The following is a 24,966-nucleotide window of genomic DNA, read 5'->3' on the forward strand; positions in this document are numbered from 1 at the left end:
ACCTACATAAGCACCCTTACTTCTCAGATGAGTTGGGTCCCCTCTTTTTGTCAAATCCAACCACTGTAAAAAAACTAATATAGAAGAAATTACTTTACTTCTCATAATTGGGCTCGTCAAGATTTATCACTGAAACGACATCGTATAATTTGGAGCTTCGAGATTCAGCTCAGCATCTTTGGCCTCACGACCGTAGACGGCGTACCAATTTGGTTTGAAAATGAGGAAACTGGCGAGGCAATTTCGAAGTCCTGAAGACGAGAAGTTCTCTCTCCCAGCCGTCGACGACGATCGTCCCATGGATATCAACGGTCTCTTTGTCTCTATTTCACCTTTTTTCCAGAAATCAAATCTGTCTATTTGATTAATGATTATAAGAAATAAAAACTTCTTTTTTTGTTGGGTCTTTTTTTTTTTAATTTACAGAACAAGAGGAGTTGGTTCGTTCTCTTGAAAAGATGCATGCTCAACAAAGTCTTCAATGGAGGGTCTTCCTCTTTACTGTTCCATAATTTTTTTTAAAAAACCTTGTATCTTTCGCCTTATTTCTCTGTATATAATCTGTAATAATTGGTTTTCTTAAATCTGCAGAGCGTGTTTGCAGCACTTCTCTTTTGTTACTCGGCGTTTCTTCTATACTCCATCTATCATCAGACCTTATTTCCATGGGAACTGGTATGAATTACTCAATACCCAATTCCTTCATATGACCTAAAAGCTTGTTTCCATTTCGGATCATGTTACTCTAATAAAACGTTTCATGTGTATGATTATGGAACTGCTAATGTAATTGGATCGTGTCGAGGTCCATGATGCACTTTGCTTTAAAATTTTATACCATTTATTTTCTTTTTTCTTATCACGATCAACAAATATAAATCGTTGCACTTGTATTATCAGCGGTACCATGCTTACTTCATGGAAGATGTTGATTCATGGATGATAATAACTTCAGGTTTGATTGCGTGCTTGTCTTCATTGATATGTATTCATTTATTTTCTTCTTTGCTTGTTACATTTTGTTAAATTTTTTCACAGAAATTGCAGATAGTTGATTTAAAAGCCCTGACTTTGGTTACCCTTATGGTGGATATAGCCATATTGTTTGACAATATTTTCCTTTTGTTATTAAATTGCTAGTCATTGCCCATATTTTGATATGGTTTTCTACCTGTTATATATAGTAAATTTATTAAGTTTGTATTTTAACAGAATGGATAGCTGTATTGGCTTGCTCAATGGCCATTATAGGTCTATTCAGTAATTCAAAGGATCACAGAAAGTGGATATGGTACTCATGGTCTCTTGCCACTGTGCTTGCAATTTTCTGGGTATATTATATGCTGAGGTACATCAGTCTCAGAATTTTGATCCCCGTATTTGATTCTTGTTTTTTGTGTTGATTTGTTGATTGTGCCATGGAACTTTGTATGAACAATCTATGGTGCTTAATTTAGGGTTTTTTCTTTTGTGGGTGGGGGGGGGGGATGAGGGTTGAGATGAAATGAAGTAACAATGGCCAGCGCTAGTCAAATGTTGGATTCCAGTCGGTTTTACTCAGATACAACTGTGTTGGTTCCTATGACACATTGAAATAGATGTAGTCAAAGCAGTTTCAGGTTATGAGGGTGGGGGATTGATGTGATCTATGGAGCATTGAAATGAAGTAATGCGTGGTCAGCACATTCAAATAATGAATTCCAGACTTCCAGTCATTTTTAATCAGATACAATTGTGTTGGTTTCTATGACACATTGAAATACATGTAGCAAAAGCAGTTTCACGTTATGAGGAGGGGAATTGATGTGATTTAAGGAGGATTGAAATGAAGTAATGTGCGGTCAGTGCATTCAAACGTTTGGAATGCTGTTGTTTTTAATCAGATAAATTGTGTTGCATTCAAACATTTGGATTTTAGTCTCTGGGTTGCATTTGTTATGCTTGAAAGTTGGTCCGAATCTCTCTTTCCCATTTGTTTTCTTTCGCAGTTGGGATTTGTTTTGGAGATCTTATTGGTTCCGCTTAAGTTTATTCTTTGATCCATCAACGTGGATGTTCTAATATCTTATGTTTATTCATGTGCTAACTGTTGGAATGCTAATTTGCATTTTAGAATGCCAAAATTTCGTTGGGATGTTATCTGGCTTCCTCTTGGGCCCTTATGGTATGCCTATTTTTCCAATCTTTCTTCCCCCCCATCATGCTTATCAAATTCTTACCTGTACAATGAACTTGCAGTGGAGCTGGGTTATCACTCTATGTTGACCGTGTCCTCTCCGAGTCATCAGAAGAAGTAAGAAAACTCAGAAGCTATATGTATGCTTTCAAAGCCGGCTAGCATCAGACCCCACTACTAGATTGTTTAGCAGGATCGAGTCAAGGTGGTCAAAGAAAGTACGTCTGCTGCTGCAGTTTGGAAGCTGAGAACTTATCCCCACTTATTTGCTGTCTATATTACAAAGAGAACTGCATGTTCACCTGTTATTCTCTCTGGGACAGACTGGAATGAAAACCAGAGTTGGGGATTCTTGTTCTTTTCTTTCCTCTCGTTTTTGCATAATTTTGGAGAGTTTAATAGTTTAAAGTTTATGACGGTCTGAAAACTTTTTCCCACTAGATATGTAAGTTTGTTATTTTAACCTGAAAGTAGTAGTATCTTTGATTGCACTCGATGTACTAGTTTCTGTGATTGAGATGTTTTTGAAGAATTTGGTACAATATATATCATCCAAATTTCTCCCCACCCATAAATCAAAGGATGTATTTAAACATACTTGATACCAACACAGTGTCAACTGAACTAAATCAACTTCAACAAACAATTTATATTTGAGTTGTAGCTTAGCTAAACTTCATGACAGTTGAAAAATAACAAAAGCCAAAATATTCAACGAAATCCAATGTCACAAAACTCTGATGTAAACTTGGTGGTGAGGAAAATGGAAGTTTTTTTTAGAAAACAACAGATTTTGATAAATTACTCATCATCATCATCATCATCGATGACCTTGGTGCCTAAACCCTTCAATCCTTCAGCTGGGATTTCAGTAACGGTTACTAGAGAGTATCCTTCTAAACTTCCATTCACCATAACCAAAAACCAAGGTGCTCTCATATAATTCATAACCCCATCAATAAGCTGGTGAGGAAAGTTTAAAACAAGGAGAACTTCTATAACGTACCAGTACAAGGAATCATAAGCTTTCATGAGGTCTATCTTCATAGCACATCTAGCAACTCCATCATAATTACAAGCTCATGAGCAAGCAATATGTTGTCAACAATTTTTCTACCAGACACAAATGCAGATCGAGTAGGGTTAATAATTATGGAGAGAAGATGCCCTAATCTAGCAGTTAAAATCTTGGTAATACCTTGTAGAAAACTGTACAACATGCAATAGGCCTGTAATCTGTGAGGCTTTCAGGATTTCTTTTTCCTGTTCTTAACTCCCTATTATATTGTTTTTTATTATGGCTTTTGATTATTTAGGGTAATAATTATGGGTTTGTGATTTATTTTATATTTTGTTTATTAATCTCAAGAATTGGTTAGGTTGAAGTGACCCAGCTAACAGTGAGCTATAAGCTTATTTGGTGATGTACTGTTTTTGCTAATTTGAATGTTGGAAGCCACTGGTTCATTTTTAGACTGTGCAAGTAACCATAATATATGAATATGAATCCCTTTTTGTTACAAATTTGAAGGACAATGGGGATTTATTCTGCAGCTGATGATGTAATACGAAAGTGGTGCATCCTCCTCCACTGTTATGGTTTATTTTCACTTTTACTTGAAACATGTGTGTTTAGACTTTAAATTGGTTACCAGAATCCATGTTTCTATTTTCAGTTGCCTGGTTATTTTATCATTATGGTGTAGAAAGAACTATGAAAAGATTGTTCTTTTTTCTTCTTATCAATCTTAGTTTTTGGGTTTTTTAAGCTTTGAAAACCATTAGGCATCATACTCTTTTTGTGATGCATTAGCGCAATCATAATCTCATTAACTAAGTGCCTACAAATCTAGTTGTCTTGTGTTGTGGCAACCGCAACTTTTGAATCTATTGCTTATTGTTGGGTCTTTGACTTCTTTGTAATTTTCATTTTGAAAGGATACATAAAGAATTTCGAGGTTCATGATCCACACAGAGTGGGGAGAATAACTGTTGAAGTGCAAAGCAGGGTAAACGATTGTCGGGCACTCACTTACAGGCAGGACATCAAAACAAAGGACATCGAAAAATACAAATCAGTTAAACTTCCAACACGCCAGGTTTGTTGAAAATCCTTGTGTTTGGTGTTTCGATTATTCATTGCCATTTTAATGTAGAAAGTGATTGGGATTGTAGAATGCAAGCATTCTAGCTATGTCAGTAGAATCTTCAAGCATGGAACGATGACCTTGATACTGACCTTGCTTATGGTTCTTACGACATGCAGTGGGGTTATGTCGTGATTTCAACTCCAGATGGTGTTTTGGATCATGAAGAAGCCATTAGAAGGAATGTTGGTGGGCAGGTTCTGGGTTATTTTCATTAGGTTCGTTTATCTTTCTGATCACTGTCTGATGTGAAATGGAGAAGGGTGGTTCTTTGAGCGCTGCTTTATGTGTGAAACTTCCGATCGATATCTATCAGAACTTGGTATGATTTAAAACCGTATGATTACAGTAATAATATTTTTGGCTTCATGCCTTGATTAGTTTTGATTTTCGTAGAAATTGAACTACAAAAGCAAACTTCAAATTTAATTGCTTTGGAATTTTACATTGTTTGCTCCTCTGGTAATATGCTAACAAAGGCGATTCACTCTGTCATACTCTCAGCCTGAGAAACTTACTGCGCTCTTTTCTCTAGTCCCAAAGGAACTGTTTTATCGCAGGTAAATCAAATAATATTTTCAACTCTAGGTGAAACATCCCTATAGAGTTTAAAAAAAGATTCTGTATAACATGCAAATAGAAGATAGTCACCAATAACATGAACGCGGCATATCAGAATGCACGAAGTATCTGTACACTAGCTGTTCTGTCTGAGAGAATTCAAGTGTGAGGTCAAGGCATCGAAATCGGGAAGCTTTGGATGAACATGAGTAGCACTCTCCTTAGATGATCCCTCCCCAATTGAACTTTTAGCATTCAAACTTTTGGCACTACCCGATGTTGTACTCTTACAGACAAGGGCAGACTGTTGTTCTTTCTCTGATGACTTCAAAGTTCCACCAACTGAAAAGCCTTTGTTCTCTGAAACCGGCCTTGAAGTTGGTTGAGATGCCAACCAAGAATGCAGAGAACTTTCCCGGTTATCTGAGTTCTTTTTGTGAGGTTGTCTCTTCGGAAGTGCTTCATCTGCACCAGTATTCCTCGAGGTTAAATTCTTCTTCTCACCATGGCCAAACACTAATGCTGGCTCAGAGGAAACTGTAGTTCTATAATTGGAACTTCTCTGCGAATATGGAAGAGAGGCCTTTGTTCTTCGAGATAAACTTGTGTTTGAGTGAGCCTTCAAACTTGCTTTAGGAAGATCTTCATCAGAATCAAAATATGGGACAGTGCTCCTTGAGATCGATTTTTCACTTTCTTCAAAAATAGTTGTTCTGTTGTAATGGCCTTCAATGCTACTAAAAGTATCTTTTGGTTGTTCCCCAGAACCATCATCACTAGAGTCAACCTGATTAACCAATGCTTTCGGGCCCAGCTTTCTACTCACTTCATCATTCCCTTTCCTACTGTATGGCTCTTGATCGTAAGATCCAGAATTAACCAAAGCTTCCACTGCTGCGGGAGAAGAAGATTGCTTCATTCCAGTTGATGTATCACTGACTGCTTCTCCATAAGAAAACAAATTGTCTCGAGGGATTTTTGAAAATGGTGGGCACCTATAACCCTTATTTCGTAGGCCACCTGTCAAGTTTCCTAATTTCAATTCCTTACTTTCTTCCAGACTAAACTCATTGGAATGTTCAGTATCTTCAATGCCTTCAGCCAACTGTGGAGTCAAACTACTACTGTTTTCAGGCTTGTTGGAATCCGTATTCTGTTTACCACTACCTATACTAAAATCGCTACTCCTGACAAACTTAGATTTGTCTACCTCCTCTTCACTTTCTGAATTAAGGCCATAATCATCAAAAGTTGCAGCCAAGTCATCCACATTGGAAGGAGCTGAAAAGCTGCTTGTACTTTCAAAGAGGGCAGGAGTAGTCCGCTCCTCTGAGAAAATATGTGATTTTGAAATTGACTTTTCAGGCGAACTGTTGTTCTGCTGAACGCTCCAAGAATTTCCAGTTGTAAATGGATAAGAGGGAGATCTTTGACCTGGAGAAGAAAAGTTCATATTATATTCACGTACTTCATGCTCTTCCTCCAAACCAAAATTATCTTCATAATCATCTGATCCGTAGTCATCAAAAACTGCTGAGGCATTGTTGAAAGAATCTGTTGTTTCTTTCGTGCTTCTTGGAAGGCTTCCTTTATCATTGGGAAGAAATAAATCCTCATCAGAATCATTTCTAGGCTTCTGACGGTTTAAATTTGATACAACAACATGATCATCATGGGTCTTTGTATCATGCAGTTCATTCTCAAATTGCATCCTGCTTTCATCCAAATTTCTCTGATTACTATCCGACTTCTGCCAATCTAAATTAGAGACAAGGAAATGATCAACAGTGAAAGTGTTTGACTGAGACTGAGAAGAGGAATAGCTTGATTGGTCTCCGACCCTTACTTCATGTTGATCAAGATTCAGAGGATTCTTAATATCATGGAGTTCATTCACAAATTGCATCCCATTTTTGCCCGAGTTTCTATGGATACTTGGTTCAGCAAAATGCTCCATTTGCCTGCCTTCAGACTTGTTTTTTTGAGAATAAGCATCTGCAGTTCCATTATTCACTGATGCTTTTCCATTGAAGGAAGCTGCAGTTGACTTAAAGGAACTGTGAGTGGAGTTATCACTGCTCCTAGCAACGTTACTATGTTTATAATCCCCTGAATTCCTTCCATGATGGGAATTATTAACCGGATGTCTGGCACCATGCTCGTTTTCAGACGATGAGTGGGTATACTTTTGTTGCTCCTCATCTTTCTTACTATGAGGAGATGACATGTGTGATTCCATTGGATGCTGTTGGGAGATATTTCCACGGCTTGAAAGTTCGGCAGCAGCTCGGGCAGCCATGCTTGCTCGCTCTGCAGATTCCGCAGCTGCCTGAGCAGCAGCCGTAGCATCTTTAAATTCCATTTGCCAATGTTGCCTTGATAATGAGGAAGGTCTCTCATTACCAGAATATGAATTCTTAAATTCCATCACTTGATTCTCAATTCCTGAAAAACCAAGTACCCAAATATTTACCAACAATTAACATAGAACAAATGATTAAAAAATACTGAGAAAATCGGCAGCAAGTTTAAATCTAATAATTAACGTACCATGTTTTGAATTTGGTGGATAAGTTCCAGAGGACATCGAAGTATTGGTACTAGTATTTGAATAATCAAAATTATTAGGATGAAGAGATGATCTTGATTTGTGCTCATATAAACTTGTTGGTGCGTCACTTTTTCCAATGTGTTTTGAATCTTGAACATGAGGTTGCTCCTTATCATTATTAGGAAGTTGAACACTGGGAGAACTCTGCTCATGACTGGGTGAAGCTTGGATAATTGGAGGATCTGCCAAAATTTTGGTGGCCTCCATAGAAGTATTTGGTCCATTCTGCAGGAGAAAATTCATACGGAGAGAGAATTAGAAATCGAGAAAATCAATTAACCACTTCATAATCAAATGTTCTACTAGTTTTACCAGCATGTCATCATAAATCTTTGATTCTTTCGCTCCAAATGATTCAGGATTCCATTTGATCTTATGTTCCTCAGCAATTGCAGTCAAAATTTTGAGTTTAGTTGGACCATCAGGTGCATTAGCAGACAGTTTTTCAACCAACTAACGGAAACAAAAAGATTTTGTTAGGGCTACATAATTTTCATTATGGTAGATAAAACTATGAAAGTTTGAGTAGATTTCAACAACATTTTATTCAATATTAGATGTTCCATACTAACCATGCGACCAACACCACAATTAGGACGCAGTTCAAGAGCAGAAGAAGTAAATTCTTTTCCATATTTTGCCGTAAAATGTTTGGAAACATCCTTGAGTTCTGGTATTTCTTCACACCTTGCAGATGCAAATATGACACTTGATATTGCTTCCTTCAAATCAGTGGGGCAGTTTCTGAATAATTAAGGTCAGTAAAAACACAACTCAGTCATTAACAGAAGCAGCAATTGACAAAATTTAGTTTTGCAGAAAGACCAAAAGCAATTATAAAATCCTCCTCTCTATAAGCTAACAATGATACGTTTACTATTTATCCATCAATACATGCTTACCTGTCTATGCATTTAGGCACATAATCCATCCATTTAAAGCCAATGCAATAACCAGGCACCCCAACTTCTAGCAGAAGTTGCCAATCTAGTAAAAGTTCAAATCAAAGTAGTTTTTCGGTACGTGAATTGAGTATCACTTTCCGTAGCTATATTACTTCGGATGGGTGTGAGTGGCAGATATATGCATGTTCAATTTTTTTTGCAAGTTCTTTCCATATATTAGGAGGGCCTTTGCAGTGTCATATCTCAGTACCTAAGTCCATATATGCATTGCACACAAGTCTTGGGCACAAATAATTCAAGAAAAACGGAAGTTGAAATAACAAAATACACCCAAGAATTCCCTAGGTATCAAGTGAACTTAACCAATTCTAGTTGCTTTAACAATGAAGGTCTCTTTATCTCTATTTATTCAAACGCTAGCTCAGTAAAATTGCCCTAATTCCATAAAAGGCAATTAAAAACAATATATGAATAGTAAAGAAAGTAATTTTACAAACTTTTGTGATTCGATGATGGGCATGCGAGCCAGGATAAGTTCACAGTATATCTCGAGAAGATTAAACGCTGCCACAGTATTTTCTTCCCTAACTACATGCTCCACCTGAAAAATTAAAAAAAATTAATTAATATCACCAGACTCAAAACATTAGCATGATTGAGAAAATTCGATGGAACTTTAATACCCGAATTCTGGCCGTTTGATCTTGTCCTGACTCCAGTAATTGAGCCAATTCCCTCTTTAAGTGCTGAACATGTGCTTCTCTCTTGTTCTTCATTAGCTTTATTCGTGGTATCGCTAGCTTTAAAGCTGTCTTGCTACATCAAATCAAAATTCAAAAATAAAAAAAGGCCAAAAGATCATACCACCTCTTCGATTCACAAAAAAGAATGCAAATCGATTAATAAACAGTTATAGAAATAAAATTAAGAGAAGTATCTTACCATTTGGCCGGCTTGAAGCTCCGGTGAAGCATATTTCTTCGATGGGGTATCCGATAATTCGTTAAAGAATGGAATTAAAAGGAATTAGAAGGGGGGTTACCAAAAATGAGATTTTGATTAGGTCGGATGAGTAGTTAACGGGTTTTGGGATTCTTAACGATGAAGAAGGTTAAAGGAGTCTGATTGGAGTTTTCGCGGAAATTGAAATGTCGCTTTTTTAACCTTAATTTCTTGTGATGGTCAGATCAGTAATCAAACTAGAAGTCACAGCATTCAATTTCCGGGAATAGGGCAAGAAAACGTGTGGAGCCAAATTCGAGACAATTGATTAAGAGGAGGGGACACTGAACTAATGACTGTTAAAAGACATTTTTTCGGTGAATATTTTTATATTTTACTGTTAATTTTAATCTTTTATTTATTTCATCTAATGATTTTAAAATGATATAAAATTAAAAGATTTTTATACAATGTAATTGGATCATACCTCGTATATAACCTCCCAAATACGAATAAACTTTAAATTTACTAATTGTTTTATCATTTAACTCTAAATTTTTAGATACGTTTATAATCAAATTATGGATTATTAATAATCGGGGCAGAAACAGAAAGGAAGATGAGCGAGAGAAAAGTTTGAATAATTTGCACAATTACCATCAATCTTGGATACAGTTAATTCTGATGAGATACAAGAGAACAGCAAGGCTTATCCACCAAAGCCATTTCAACTATAAAAATTATTAGGCTATCTCTTTAACCACTGATTTCTCAGCTCAAAAATTTCATGAAAACAACAAAAGAATACTCATCAAGGGGTTGGCCACAATCCAACTATGTGAACAGTGATAAAGCCATTCACGTCAAAGTCCCTGAAATACCATCCATTCACTTAGACATAGTAGCCGGTGAAGGTAAAACCCCTTCCCACAATCTCACCTGCACAGAACCATCCGAAGCACTCCAGTCCAAACAAAGCTGCAATACCAGCATCTTCAATCTTCAGTTCTTTCCTGTTCTTCCATAGATTCTTCACATAATCAAGCTCCTTCCAGAATGACTCAGTACGACCAGGGATACTGCACAAATTGCATAAAAAAGAGTTATTTTGATATGTCCTTGTGATTTTGATTTTAACAAGTATTACTGCCTCCACTGAGTAAACTATTATTTGTTTCTACTGGTACAACACGAAACAAGTAAATTGCAATATAAGGAGTATAATCATTGATTCTTCGTAACACGCGAAATCATAAACAACCCAACCTCATTGTTTTGATCTTTTATTTTTCTGTTCTGAAGCTCACAGCACGCCATATGCGGTCACAGAAATCACAAGAGTGTCAAAGAAAATGCAGTCTTGTTATTTTGTTCTCACGAACTCAATAGTTTCCTAATAAGTTGTGTGACAGCTTCCATTTGGTCTCTGTCCAGCAGATGAAACTAGGGAACTCCCAAACATGAGCCACGTATTGATATGGAAGGTGACAAAATTAAAATTTTTTCCCCAAGGAATTCTCTAGAAAACGGTTTCCCCGTTCATGAAGTAAAAATGATTTTTACCACTACTAGTAAATCCAATTCTCTAATAATAACATCAATAGTTTCATTTCATGCGGACAACTTAAAATTACATGACCAAAGATGTTGCCTCTGCATGGTCTCGCTTTCAAAACTGAAATTCCCAATTTCATATGTTACCACTTCTATCAGAAACAAAAATTCACTTGGTTCGCGCCTAAGAAATTTTGTGCAGACAATATAACATCTGAACACACAATAGACAACAGTCAATGTCTTGCTTTTATATGATTAAAAGTAGGTGCGATACCATACATTTCAAAACCAAATTTTGTGCAGGCAAATTGACTGACTCGGAAGGTAAGCAAAACACAATGATACATTGTGGCAACGAAGGAAAAAGAAAATTCATGTACTAAATGAAACATTGTAATCATTATAGAAACTCAAAGGCAAGTAAAAATACCTAGTAAGGCGAGTGTAAAAGAGCTGCTTAGACAACTCGTAGCACTTCTCAACTGTTGGTGGCTCCTGAATGTATTGTTTGTTCTGCTCCAACAACTGCTTGTAGTAAGAAGTTCCGTGCTTGGCTACAAGCTTGGACGCTTCAGAGGCCTTAGATTGCAACTGCAGCAGTTTTGATGCCATCAGAATCTGCACCGTATATAAAACATAAAATAAGTCCTTAGAAAAAAAATTGTTTTCCCCGAAAATGCCATGTATAAAATTCGAAAGCAGAAAGAACATAAAATCATTCAAAACCCTAGAAATTAACATAAATCCAATCAACAAAATAACGATGTATAGTGATCGAACTCTAAAATCAATAGATCTGAGTACATAAAGAAAATTGCGAAAGATTTAGAAATCAAGTCCACTGTAGATCTACTCAAAAGAAGGGAATTTCACCTTCGATTAAAGCAAACTAAAAGATATTGGTTGACGGCAAAGACGTGAGGAGACAGATTAGGCTTCTCCCGCCGCTTATCTCGAGAGACTGATAAAGCGTTTTGCGGGTCAGAGTATTACCCTTTCGGGGTTCATACGGGTTAGATTTTAATTTATGTAAATTAAAAGGGTCGTTTTATAATTTCAAAGAAGTTACCCTATGAAATTATTTCTTTTATCCTATGCATCTACATGGTCTAAATCTAAAACAAAAAAATTGGGGGGTGGAATTGAAAAATAGGAGATCATTTGTTATAATATACGTGAAACTAGATATAAGAGTGATGAATTTTATAAAATGCATTAAAAATTAGACTTATTATATGAAATTAAATTAAATTATATGAAACTCGTCATCTTATCGTGACAAATTTTATAATATATTTTATAAAATTCGTCAATCCTTCAATCTTCATAACAAATTTTACGTACACGGCAACAAATGATCTAAATCTTAAAGTAATTCTCAAACATCCTTATTTTTCATCTTTTTCTACATGAACTATTTAACCAATGAAGCTGCATCTACATCTTTATTTCTATTATTACAAAACCCATCATAGCTTTAATTTTACCAAATTAATTGGGCGCTAAAATTACAAGTGTATATGCATTAAATAATATGTTATATTATAATTTATAATAATTTTATATTTTACTTTTGATTATTTTTAATTTTGGTAAGATTTTATTTTTGTATATATTAAAAACTTAAATATTTTTTAATATTTTTAATAACTTATTAATTTAATAGTTTTTATTTAAAATTAAATGAACTGTCAAATTTTCTATAAAAAGTTAATTATATCCTTATATTTACTACAAAGTAATTAAATTTTTCCATCACATTATCAGTATTATCATGTCACTACCATAATATGTTAGATTAATATAATAGACTATCACATTAATATAATTAAGTATCACATCAACATTAATATATTAGGTTAATACGTATCAATTTTGAAATTTAATTTTTTTAGTTATCTATTTGTTAGTGTTGTTTATTTTAAAGTTTTATTTGTTTCCACCTGAATAAAAAAATTATGTTGTTAATATATACATGTTTCCGCTCTAAAAATTATTACGAATCTACCGCCACTACTCAATTTGATTTTATTTTTAGAATAACATATAAAAATCCCAAATTAAAATAATTTAATTACTCTTCAATTTAATATTTATTTTAAAATTCAAGATTAAGATTGATAAAATTAATGGCCACGACTATTGTTGAAAACTCACTAAATCGATCCTTATGCAAAACGGACAAGAATAATTTCATATGGCACACAAAACGTTATTTGTGGGATTAGATGTTTTGATCAACACATAAAGATAACAAACAAATTAATTAGCGTCTAATCACTATAATAATCAGATATAGCACTCCCAAAAATCACGGTCGTTTATTCTAAATTTCTAATCAACATACTAATTAACGGTATGATTATTAACACCGATGACACATTAATATATAAAATATCATCTCGTAAATTAAAATTTTAAATCAAACATGTGTACGAAAACAAATCAAGTAATGAGGTGAAGTATATACTAACACTTTAATTAATTTGATGGATTAATTATTAACTAAATTAATCAATCGAGTATTATACATTAATCGGGTTTGAAAACATTGTATAAAAAAAAACTATAAGGAAAGTATTTGACCTTTCCATCTCTTTATTTCATTTCTTCTGGATTGGATCTGATTTTATTTTCTTTCGATTTCAAGGTTTCGTCCTGACTAATTTAGATTGACCCGAGTCGCACACCTAATTTCGGTGGGCGAGTCTCGCAGCGGAGATTTTCTGTATACACAATGACTCGAACCTGAGACATTGCTTAAGTGATATCAAGCTGCTTACTACTTGAATTAACCCAGTTGGTGGATTGGATCTGATTTTAATATTCATAATTTGTTTCTTAATATTTATAATTGTAATTAATTTAAATAACTTTCTTATTGATTGCATATTTAACTAGTTCATAACAAAGTTTAGGTAAAAAAGATAATACAAATATCACAAAGTACTTCCACATTGAAGAAAATGGAAGCATTTCAAGGGAACTTGCTTCACCATAAGCAAGAAAACAAGTATGATATAAAATCAATTCCACCTAAACTAGAATATGTATCAAAATCGATCTTAATATGCTTTACATTTTAATGGCACAAAGCCAAGGGAAATTATGTCGTCCAAAGAATCTTAATGGGTATTAAAAGTTTGAAAACCCCCACCAAAACTGGTTGATTAATACGGATACTATGAACATATATATTCACCGAGTTTAGTTTCTTCTTCTTTGTTCCATGAATTTATGTATTCTGTCGAGTGCAATTTCAAGTGTCTGCTCGCTCATGTTTGCAAAACAGACCCTGAACCACCCGGGTTCAGAGCAATGGCATGAAGATCCAGGCGATATGTTTAGTCTCACTTCATTCAAGATGATCTTCCAAAGCTCCAACTCGCTTTCTCTGGTTGGTTCTTCCAACAATGGACTTAGATTCACCCAGCAAAACAACCCGGCATTGCCTTTTAAGTACTCGATCCCTGCATTTTCCAACCCTTTGATGATCATTTCGTATCTCTTAATTAGCCTCTCTCGGTTCGTCTTTATGTAGTTCTGGCTGAACTCCTTGTCGGACAACATGCAAGCCAAGAGATGCTGTGTTTGAGACGAAATCAAAGTGAAGCTCGACATCCTCCTGGCGGTGCAGACAACCTTGTCGTTGTAGGAATATATTGTTCCAACTCGAAAACCGGGAAGGCCGAGATCTTTTGAAAGACTGTAAACGATGTGGACTCTCTCGGAATCTCTATGGGAACGAGTTTCGAGGATTTCAGCAATGCTGATGAACTCGGATGATGAGAATGTCGACCCAGAGTAGATTTCGTCCGAGACAAGGTGTATGTTTTTGTTCACGGCGAAATCGAGAATCTGCTCCAGGACCGACCTTTGGATTGTTGCACCTAATGGGTTCGAAGGGTTTGTTATCAGTATCCCTCGAACTTTCAAGTTCATGGATTCTGCACTTCGATATGCAGCTTCCATGGCTTCTGGTGTAACTTGGAAATTGTTTGAGCTATCGCAATGGATTGGAACTATTTTCACACCGGTTCTCCACCTCAGATCTCTGTCGAATCTGAACGAAAAACAAAAAGGGTTCCAAATCAGCACCGTTACTTTACAAATTAACGAAGCTCGAAACTTGGAATTTATAATCTGAACTTGCTCTTACCCCGGATAGTATGGAGTTGGAACCAGCAAAGCATCGCCAGGATCTGCTAAAATGAATGTTAAAAGCTCATTAGCTGCGGTTGCACCAGCAGCTAGAACGATTTTATCAGGGTCGAATTTGGCTCTTCCTCCTCTAATTTGCTCCATGAAATTCGCCATAGCCTGCCGGAAAGATTTCAATCCATGGTAGTCCTGGAACAAAGCATTTTCTCTGAAACCAGGGGCTCCTTTGCCCCAGCTTGATGCTTCGGAATGCTCTTCCAAGTATTTCTCCAATAAATCAAATGAAACCTGCACGAGGAACAAGTAATAATAAGAACATTGTTTCATGCAAATTGTACATATTGCTTCAACTTGTCTCAGATATTACACTTACTTGATTTTCAGCCAGTCCCATCTGTATAACTCCCGATGGGTTGCTTGATTCATTGTAAGGGTTTTCATCATAAGCTTTCCAGCCGGAAAAATATGGAGAGTCTTCTCCATGAGTATCAGAAACTGCAACCTTGGATAGTCCAACACTGGGTTTCTCAATCTCAATAGCCATTTTCTAACCCCCTTTCTTGCTGCAGTGAAGAAGCAAGAGATAGAAGAGAGCTTATTAGAGACTGATGAATGGAAAACCTTTGTCAAGGACTTGAATTTATATATGGGTTCCAAGAACAACTTGCCCGGTTTCTTTCGGAAAATACAAAAAAAAAAAAAAAAAAACAAGGGTGTTTTCAATGATTGATTGTATAGTGTAAGGCAAAATCAAAGGTCACCTTTTGCAGATAGTTTTATTTAACTCAAGTGACAACTGTTCAGCTTCTGTCAACTTGTCAAATCTCTCTTCATCTCGATCTCAATGAGATCCATACCAAATATGGTGGTTGATGTAGGAAGGTAGGTGCCCATTTTAGTTTTTTTTAATTAATCATTTGTATCCGACTCAGTTGGTAGAGCACAAGGTTCTTAACAATGAGGTCGTGGGATCGAGTCTTATGGAGGACATTTCATAATTTGGAGGTCTCCTACGGAAGCTGCTCTCAATCTAGTGTTGGGGCAGCCTACTATCTTACCTCCCCCTCACCCCATTACATATGGGAACAATGGACAACCATTTTTATTTGTATCCGAATCTATCTATCTATTAATCAAGATAGAAGCAAGAGTGACCATTTCAATTAAGTTTATTCTATTCGTAAATGTCAATATTCAAATTTCTGATCAAATTTAAAAAACATAGTATCTTGGTGCATATTTTAGCTTCTAATTCCCAAATTATTGTACTTTTTTCTAATTAGTTACTCTCTTTTTAGGGTAAAATACACGCCAAGTCATTTAACTATCAATTTGATTATGAACAAATTATTTTTTCTAAAAGTTATATAATTTAATCCCTCAATTAAAATATTAGTTTAGTCATTTTTTATTATAATGTCAAATCAAACAAATCCATTAGATCAAAATAGTAGTTGAATAATTACATTCTATAATAAGCATCAACGAGTTATTCTTGAACTGTTATTACCTCATGAAAGTAATATAATATTTTAATTGAGTGACTAAATTATAACTTTTGGGGGTGGAACATCTCGTTATTAACTGAACTAAAAAGTGAGTGACTTGGTATGTAGTTTACACTTCAAATCATTGGGATTTGAGTTTCCATTTGCAAGTATCACCTTCCCCCTTATGACCAATCAAATCGCTGTGTTTCTAAAAAAATGTAATGGTGTGAATGAAACTACGTTAATTAAAACCATAACTACATTATCATGAAGAATGCACATATTTATCACGACATAATTATGTTGAGAGATACCCAAGAGCAGTTAAATTCTGATGATCTGACAAAGATTCCAATTCACAGAAGATTAAGATTCTGATTTGCAAACAAAGTTGGGACAAAATATAAGCTTTGAAAAGATCTGAAAGATGGTCCCATCCTCAACTAATGCATTAGTTGAATGCAAAAACATAATATATTCATTCGTCAAACGGTTTTTTTGAAGATTTGCATCATTGACCTAATCTGGCAGTTTATGATTTAATCACTCAGCTAATGATAGGCTGATCGATAATTAGTCAATGCAATTAATTAGAGTCAAATACTTTACATTATCCGTTGTTGCATTTTGCAAGTTGATCAACTTCGAAACGGCTAATTAGATTCATTTAATCATATTTGTGTTTTGTTTAGCTATAAACATGCAGGTATATTCCAGCATGTAAGAATTAAGATTTTTGTCGAGATGGTGTTTTTTAATAAACAACATATTAATAACGAAAATCAAACACGAAGAATATGCTTTCTCTTCGTGTATGATCATGGGTTGGGATCAAGTGCATGAATTCAACAGCATGAGATTCGCAATTAGATTGCAAATTTATACCAACATATATAGAACATAAGATGGACTAGTGGTTGATGACGAATGTTTTGCGACTGGTCTCCGGGTTTGTTATTTCGATTAGGGTAGTAAACGAAACGAGACAGATTACGAGTTACTTCAAATCGACTCGATTAGGGTAATAAACACATTCAATTCTCCCACTTGCATATAATAAACTATTGACAGTGGACCATTTCCTTTCCCCATATAAATGGACTAATATATCTATTTAAAAAAAGTACTTTTAACAAATAATCCCCGCACATGAGGCAAGAGTTGCCCTTTTTTATGAAAGTACTTTAACAAATAATCCCCATCCACCCTCGGCCCCGCCCGCAGTATGCGTTATTTCTATTTCCATATGATAAAAGAAGGGATGACCCAAGTCCTAAGTCCGAATAGCTGCACCTATAATTACGTTCTAAAGATTCTCAGTCATTTAACAACTATTCCTTTAATCACCGAGATTGTTCGATTCGTGCAGTTGAGATTTAAATTGTAAATATATTAAATATTTTTTCTCATTCTTCTTTTTGCTTAAATGTTATCATCCAACCATTTGCCAACCAAGCAAACCGCGGGTGCAGGTGCAGCAGCTAGCTAGCATATATATCTTATCACTATCGTTCGTGCACCATTAACTGACATTGGAACACTTGAAAATAGATATATATATATAATTTGAAATTTATATGATATGATGTTGAATGACTTGACCTCGTAACTTGATGAAGCATACACATGCTTTGCCAACTTGATGATTGGCGGTAAACTTAACTGAACACCCTTTTGACTGGAGGAATTATGAGAAAGCGATGCATGCAACTCACGTTATCAGTTTCCTTCCCGTGTGGAACCTAATCAGACAATATCGACAAAGGACAAGACAAGAGGGTTCTGTTTCATGGATCCGTTCGTTCTGATAAATTATTTTATAGTCCTGACTCAGTAGATTATCTATAATTTCAGTTAATCACATCCATTAATTTTAAAATAACTTTTAAATAATTTTACACTCTTTATTTACACGTAGGTTAGGAAAGATGTGAAGATTGAAAAAATAAGATGAAAAAATGTTATTGGTTGGAACCACGGACAACATTGTGATCCGGGTCCATCTAATAAATTTTCGTTCGTTCTACAATGTGACATTGATGGAATTCTTGACCTTATTGATATTCAACATTATCATTTTCGATAGTCTTATATATATTTACCTTTCACCATTGTCAAACGTCAATATGTTCCCAAAAAGGGCATTTATTTTTCTTCTTTTGTGTGTACATTTCACAATACGAGGAAGGGTAGTCAAAGTTTTAACTTTATATTTGAGACGTTAATAGCAGGAATAAGATCAAAATTTAAATTATAATATTAAAATTTTATAACAAATTATCGAGTTTAATAGTACTGCACAAGATCATATTATTATTATTATTATTATTATTATTATTATTATTATTATTATTATTATTATTTCTTGTGATTGTCAATACTAATAATGTTCTTTTATAGTAGTATTTTACTAAAAACGTAAATCTTATGTTTTCTTATAAATAAATTTAGTTTTAATTGTAATCGTTTCTACTATTGTTAATCAAAATATAACATTAACATACAATTTAAAGAAATGGTTTTATAAGTATAAATTGATTTAACCCAAATTACTATTTAATAATATAAAAACTATATTCCTTTTAGTAAAAATTGATTTTATAGAAAGAAAGAATCGACAACGAATATCGACCAAATCGAACAAAGCATATGCAGACAAATTTTAAAAGAGATAATATTCATAGAAGTAAGATGAAAATGATGGACAAACTCCAGCCCTAGAAAGAAATCCCTTAATCCTGCCAAAGGAAAAGAAACTAAAGCCGTGTCTTTGTTCCCCACCACGAAATTTCTAATTAGGCACACCTACCTCAATCACCATGTCAACAAAATCCAATGACATTTTAGATTTTAGACAGCTCAACGAAGCAGGCTTTGGTTGGTCCCTTTTTAATCTATCGTAATTACTCCTACGGAATGTGAATACAATACAACTAGGGATGGCAATGGGTCGGGTCGGGTTTTTGGACCATCCGACCCGACTCGAGAAGAAAGGGTTCTCCACCCGTGACCCGACCCGACCCAACAAACTTAATGTTTCACCCGACCCGACCCAACCCGAATATATGACTTAGAAACCCGACCCAACCCGAAATAATAATAAAAAAAATTTAATTCAATGAAAACAGTGACTTAATTGAAAAAAATTATATATGGAGGGATATTATTGTAATTATCCCTAAATATATAAGATAAAATTATATATATTTTTCGGGTCGGGTCGGATTTTTTTACCCTAAACCCGACCCGACCCGACCCGACCCGAACATTGCATTTTAAAAAAACCCGACCCGACCCGACCCGAACCCGAATTTTTTTTAAAAAAATCCGACCCGATCGGGTCGTGTCAAAACCCGTCGGATTCGGGTTGAGTTGCCATCCCTAAATACAAGATAAGAACCCTAAATTATTAATTCATTGCTCGCCGTCCAAAACTGATTGGATCACCGGCGGATGTATGCTGAACTCAAGGTGGGTACGTGCTCAACCTGAATTTTTTTATGTTAGTTGTTTCTTTTATTAAAGTTGTTCAAATTGAAATTTTATTTGTGCCCACTCTTTAATTCGGATTTCTTTATGTTAGTTGTTCATTTTACTAAATGTACCAACCCTAAAATTTTATTTGTACATTTATGTCTACGTTAGAAAAATATATATGGATCCACCATTGGATTAGATGTTCACAAAGAAGCGTGATGCAGTTATGCATAGGAAAATAATAATTATTTACGTATTTGATTCCTTATATTCATATTCTCCATAATCTCTCTTAATTTATCTTAATTTATTGATAAAATGTATTTGTTGCCACTTATTCCAAATTTATGTTATTTGAATTTTTATATTTTTATTAATTATTGGTTTTACCGATTAATCTAGATTAAATGCTATACAAATTAATTATAAGAGCCATTGATATTTATTTTCTTATTATTCAATATTTGTATTTAATGAATAAGGTATTTTTTTCTTCTGAATATGTATCATGTTTGGGGGGGAATTGTATAACATTTTTATTTAATAAATACAATTAATTTATTTTCAATGAGATATTTACGTTGCATATATATATATATGTTTGGGGGCCAATTCAGTGCCTAGTTTTTATTGTTGTCGTATTTGCATAATAAAGGTAAAATTGGCCCAATGAATCAAACAGATAAAAAGATGATCCATTAAGTGATGTTCAAAATTAATTTGGGATATACTACAAATATTATAATATAGGGAAACTCGTCACGGTCACATAATGAGTTTGTCTAAATAATATTTTCAATTCAAACTCGTCACGTCAAAGTGAAAATTTTAAAAAATATATATTTTATTTAAATTTGTCACGTCAGATTGACAAGTTCCAATAAAAAATATATTTTATTGGAACTCATAATGCCCAATTGACGAGTTCCAAGTCATTGTAACAAATGTCGTAGTTCCCAAAATAAAATATTTGATGTCATATTAGGCTAAATAATTAGTCCGCCTACGATATTGAGCCAATTTTGCCCAAAATAAATACAATATATATTTTGCAATAATGAGGGACGGGCTAAAGCTTTTATGTTGGGGGCGAACTTAAACTTATAAAATTTGAGGGATGAAAAAAATTTCAATAAAAATACATAGAAATAATCTAAAATATATAATAATTTAAAATTTTTAGGGGGCGACTGCCCCCACCCGCTTCCCTCTCAGTTCATCCCTGGCGATGATTATAAAATAGTATATATTCAAATTTTTTTTAGTCGTTGACAATATACATACACTTTATAGATATACTTACTTGAACTTGAAATCTATAGGGAGAACAACACTCTCTTCTACCACTCGGGCCACTCAATAGGTTCATTGATCATTATTGTATTGACATAATCGTTAATATTACTTACATGACAATCAAGGAAAGATTATTTTTACTTAATCAATAGATTTTATTATATATCATTCAACATTTAACATCTAGCTCAAAAGTTCGTCAAATTTTTAAGAACAAAAAATAAATTTAGAACATATGAATAGTCAGATGATCATTTTGTAACTTTTAATAGTCGAAGGACTTAACAAAGCATCATACTATAATTAAGAGATCATTTTATAATTTTTAGTAATTGAGGGAGTCAACAAAACATTACCTTATAATTGGATACCATATTTATACTTTACCCTTATTTTTTTTAAAAAAATTGAGAGCATTTTGAAGGCTTAAGTATAAAATAAGTGTCTAAACTATACATGTTTTCATGAATAGGTGCCTAAAGAATTTTTCTACCTATCCAGATGTCTAAGGTTACCAACGTTATCACTTTAGGTATTCGGGTCGTAACGACTGTTAAATAAAAACCATTATCCATTCATTTGCTGACACGTAGCCATGACTTTAGTATAAAATAAGTGCTCAAACTATACAATTTTTCTGAATATGTGCCTACAGTATTTTTCAGCCCAAGGTGTCTGACATTACAAATTATCCCACTTTAGGTGTGTCGGTGTTAACGACCATTAAAATATCCGTTAAGTGACACATGTAATAATCTGGTAATTTTAAAATTTTATTTTTTAAAAAAAAACTTAAAAATATTTTATTTGTGAAACCTCCATTTTTTTATAAAATACAAAAAAACCTAAACTCTTAAAATCTCTTATTTTAGTCATATTTACTTCAACTGTCGGTCATCTCCGACCACCCATTCGCGGGCGACGGACCACCCATACGTTGTTGACCATTCACTAACCAGTAAAAACTCTTAATATCATCCCAAAACCTAAAATTCCTAAATCCTACAATTTCAATCCCTAATCCCTAAAATCCCAAATACCCAATCCCTTAAATTTATTTGATCTATCATGGTAATCGCGGGCAGGGGAGTAGGGGTGTTCAGACGTGTAATTCGATTAACCAACAGAACTGAATTACCCAAATTTCATTAACCAAAATTTTCCCCTTTAACCGTTAACCGAACCATTTTTTTCCATAAAAAATTAACTAAACCAAATTAAGTTCGATTAACCAAATTAACCAAAATTTATAAATAATATATATTAAATATTTAATATTTAATATTTTTGGGTTATTCGGTTAATTCGATTAAAACCGAGATTAAACACCCTAAAGCTAAATAATATATATATATATATATATATATATAATATAATATAATATTAAATATTTAATAATTTAGTTTAATTCAGTTAATTAATCGATTTCGAGCCAAATTAACTGAAACGAAGTTTGAAAAAATAGCATTAAATTTTAATCAACCGAATCCAAAATTAACCGACCAAAATTTTGTTTTGATCAGTTAATTCGGTTTTACCCTAACAATGAACACTACAGGGGAGGGGAAACACATGTTTTTTTAATAATATTTTATTTTTAAAAAATAAATACTTTAAAATTCTAGGTTTTGTGACACATGTCACTTAACGGAGTTTTTTAACGATCATTAACACTGAGGCACATAAAGTGGTGACGTTTGTAACGTTAAGCACCTAAAGAGGTAACGTTTATAACTTATGTACCTGAATGGCCCAAAAATACTTTAGGCATCTATTCAGAAAAAACGATATAGTTTGGGTACTTATTTTATACTTAAGCTATGGCCACGTGTCAACAAATAAATGGATAACAATTTTCATTTGACGATCGTTGTAGCCCGGACACTTAAATTAATAACGTTGGTAACATTAGACACCTAGATATGCCACTTAGACAAACCTATTCATGAAAACATGAATAGTTTATTCACTTTTTTTTGTACTTAATCCTATTTTGAACCCTTAAACATTTTTTCACCATTAATCTTTAAAAATTATATTATAATCGTTACTGTTGTAAATTTATCGCAAAATAATCACCATATCTTTTACTTTTGGTAAATGAATGACATAATATATTAATTAAATATTAATTTTTTTAGTAATATATCTTGTCATAAATATAGTCAAAATTAATGACCCAATAATTATTTTGTGATGAATGAATAACTTTAATGACTAACATTATTTTTTAAGGAATAAAATTAAGGATGGTTAAAATATTCGAACCTGATGGGTATCGAGTCGATAGGGGTGGTTTTTTTTTAAATTTTTGGGGCTCGAGATGGGGCGAGGCAGGTTATGTAGTGAAAAAATTCGAGACGGGGTTTAAGGTGAAAAATCACCATTTATTATATATATATATATATAAAGAATTTTTAATTTTATATTATTAAAATATATTATTTAATTATTAAAAATATAAAATATTATAAAATGTATTAATTTAACGGTTTAAATATAATAAGTAATTCTAAATATATTGTTTTAATTTTTTTTAAAATATTAATATATTTAAATCGGGTAGTTTTAATCTAAAAATCAAGATGAGTTCGGAGAGAGAAAAAATCAAAATTACTCTGGACGGGGTGCGGTCGGCCAAAAACCCGGCCCTACGCCGTGCCCATCCCTAACTAAAATTCGTTTCCTAGACGCCGACGACGAGGAAGTCGCCAGCGAGAGCTCCAATCTCGACAATTCAATTGTAGCCGTTGATAAAGCTCCTAAAGATGTTTCCATGGGAGAACCCTATGTCTCCTTCTTCGGTTGTGATGGCGGTGATGATAAAACCAGTGCTGATTATTACTTCGATTCTTATTCTCATTTCGTTATATTTTCTTCTTTCTCACCATTTTTATTGATTTTTAACCGTTATTTTTCTTGTTTATTTGTAAACTATGTATATATATATATATATATTTTTGTGTTGGCTTTAACTTTCATACGAAGAAGCTTCGAAGGTGGGAAGAAATTTTAAATATTTGCAAAAGTTGGAGCTCGTTGAGTTCAGTAGTGTTCTTATATCCATCTAATTTCTGTTTAACTGGTTGCATATTTATGGAACTAGCATGTTGGTATTAGGTGGTACATTGGATTGGATTGACTAATGTTTCAAGTCTATACATTGTTTTGTTTACTCCAAGTTAGCACTTCCATTTAGATCTTATTTTGATTTTACCCTTTTTTGTATGTATATGCAGGTATTCATGAAGTAAGTGTGCAGCAACTTGGACCCTTGAATCTTGTTTGCTTATTGTTGACTTATGTAAGGAATAGTTTTGTTTTGGTCACCATTGCTGGTGAGATATTGGGTGTGAATATCTGTGAACGAAGGGTTGATCGTAATTGTTCTTTTTGTTATGGTAACGTTTGTGCTGCATGTCTTCCGGTTTCCATTTTTTTTATTTTATTTCTGCTCTATGTAATCTGTCTGACCAAGTTCTTATAATCCTGGTGTCTATCTCTTATTTTCCTAATTTGGTTAATCATTCTCCCATTACTCGGTTGAATGCTCTCACATGGCTGATATGGCTAAACAAATTTGGTTAATCATTCTCCCATTACTAGGTCAACGATGGAGTTGTGCTACCAGATAAAGCTTCTC

At 33.9% G+C, this 24,966-nt stretch overlaps 5 protein-coding genes across 5 annotated transcripts; 2 read left to right on the plus strand and 3 right to left on the minus strand.

The window, feature by feature from the left end:
* Positions 1 to 148: 148 nt before the first annotated feature.
* On the plus strand, positions 149 to 2,715 carry LOC120166359. The gene is made up of 7 exons (XM_039175622.1): positions 149 to 311; positions 427 to 488; positions 592 to 675; positions 901 to 955; positions 1,213 to 1,348; positions 2,114 to 2,164; positions 2,239 to 2,715. Exons 1-7 carry the CDS (start codon positions 221 to 223, stop codon positions 2,336 to 2,338), a joined length of 579 nt encoding a protein of 192 aa, XP_039031553.1. The 5' UTR covers positions 149 to 220; the 3' UTR covers positions 2,339 to 2,715.
* A 996-nt stretch (positions 2,716 to 3,711) lies between these two features.
* Positions 3,712 to 4,604, plus strand: LOC120166544 (40S ribosomal protein S15a-5-like). Its single transcript, XM_039175793.1, has 3 exons — positions 3,712 to 3,738; positions 4,030 to 4,275; positions 4,443 to 4,604. The coding sequence occupies exons 1-3, from the start codon at positions 3,712 to 3,714 to the stop codon at positions 4,539 to 4,541; spliced, it is 372 nt and encodes a 123-aa protein (XP_039031724.1). The 3' UTR covers positions 4,542 to 4,604.
* A 120-nt stretch (positions 4,605 to 4,724) lies between these two features.
* On the minus strand, positions 4,725 to 9,657 carry LOC120166439. The gene is made up of 7 exons (XM_039175695.1): positions 9,343 to 9,657; positions 9,084 to 9,216; positions 8,898 to 9,001; positions 8,068 to 8,239; positions 7,808 to 7,948; positions 7,435 to 7,720; positions 4,725 to 7,329 (listed from the first exon to the last, which is right to left on the minus strand). Exons 1-7 carry the CDS (start codon positions 9,372 to 9,374, stop codon positions 5,021 to 5,023), a joined length of 3,177 nt encoding a protein of 1,058 aa, XP_039031626.1. The 5' UTR covers positions 9,375 to 9,657; the 3' UTR covers positions 4,725 to 5,020.
* Positions 9,658 to 10,069: 412 nt separating this feature from the next.
* LOC120166441 lies at positions 10,070 to 11,884 on the minus strand. The gene is made up of 3 exons (XM_039175697.1): positions 11,773 to 11,884; positions 11,330 to 11,517; positions 10,070 to 10,421 (listed from the first exon to the last, which is right to left on the minus strand). The coding sequence occupies exons 2-3, from the start codon at positions 11,509 to 11,511 to the stop codon at positions 10,235 to 10,237; spliced, it is 369 nt and encodes a 122-aa protein (XP_039031628.1). The 5' UTR covers positions 11,512 to 11,517; positions 11,773 to 11,884; the 3' UTR covers positions 10,070 to 10,234.
* A 2,164-nt stretch (positions 11,885 to 14,048) lies between these two features.
* LOC120166440 (1-aminocyclopropane-1-carboxylate synthase 7-like) lies at positions 14,049 to 15,619 on the minus strand. The gene is made up of 3 exons (XM_039175696.1): positions 15,434 to 15,619; positions 15,059 to 15,348; positions 14,049 to 14,962 (listed from the first exon to the last, which is right to left on the minus strand). The coding sequence occupies exons 1-3, from the start codon at positions 15,602 to 15,604 to the stop codon at positions 14,107 to 14,109; spliced, it is 1,317 nt and encodes a 438-aa protein (XP_039031627.1). The 5' UTR covers positions 15,605 to 15,619; the 3' UTR covers positions 14,049 to 14,106.
* Positions 15,620 to 24,966: the final 9,347 nt, after the last annotated feature.

The sequence above is a fragment of the Hibiscus syriacus genome, unplaced genomic scaffold (genome assembly GCF_006381635.1).
Source record: "Hibiscus syriacus cultivar Baekdansim isolate YM2019G1 unplaced genomic scaffold, ASM638163v2 tig00111640_pilon, whole genome shotgun sequence".
Lineage (NCBI taxonomy): Eukaryota > Viridiplantae > Streptophyta > Magnoliopsida > Malvales > Malvaceae > Hibiscus > Hibiscus syriacus.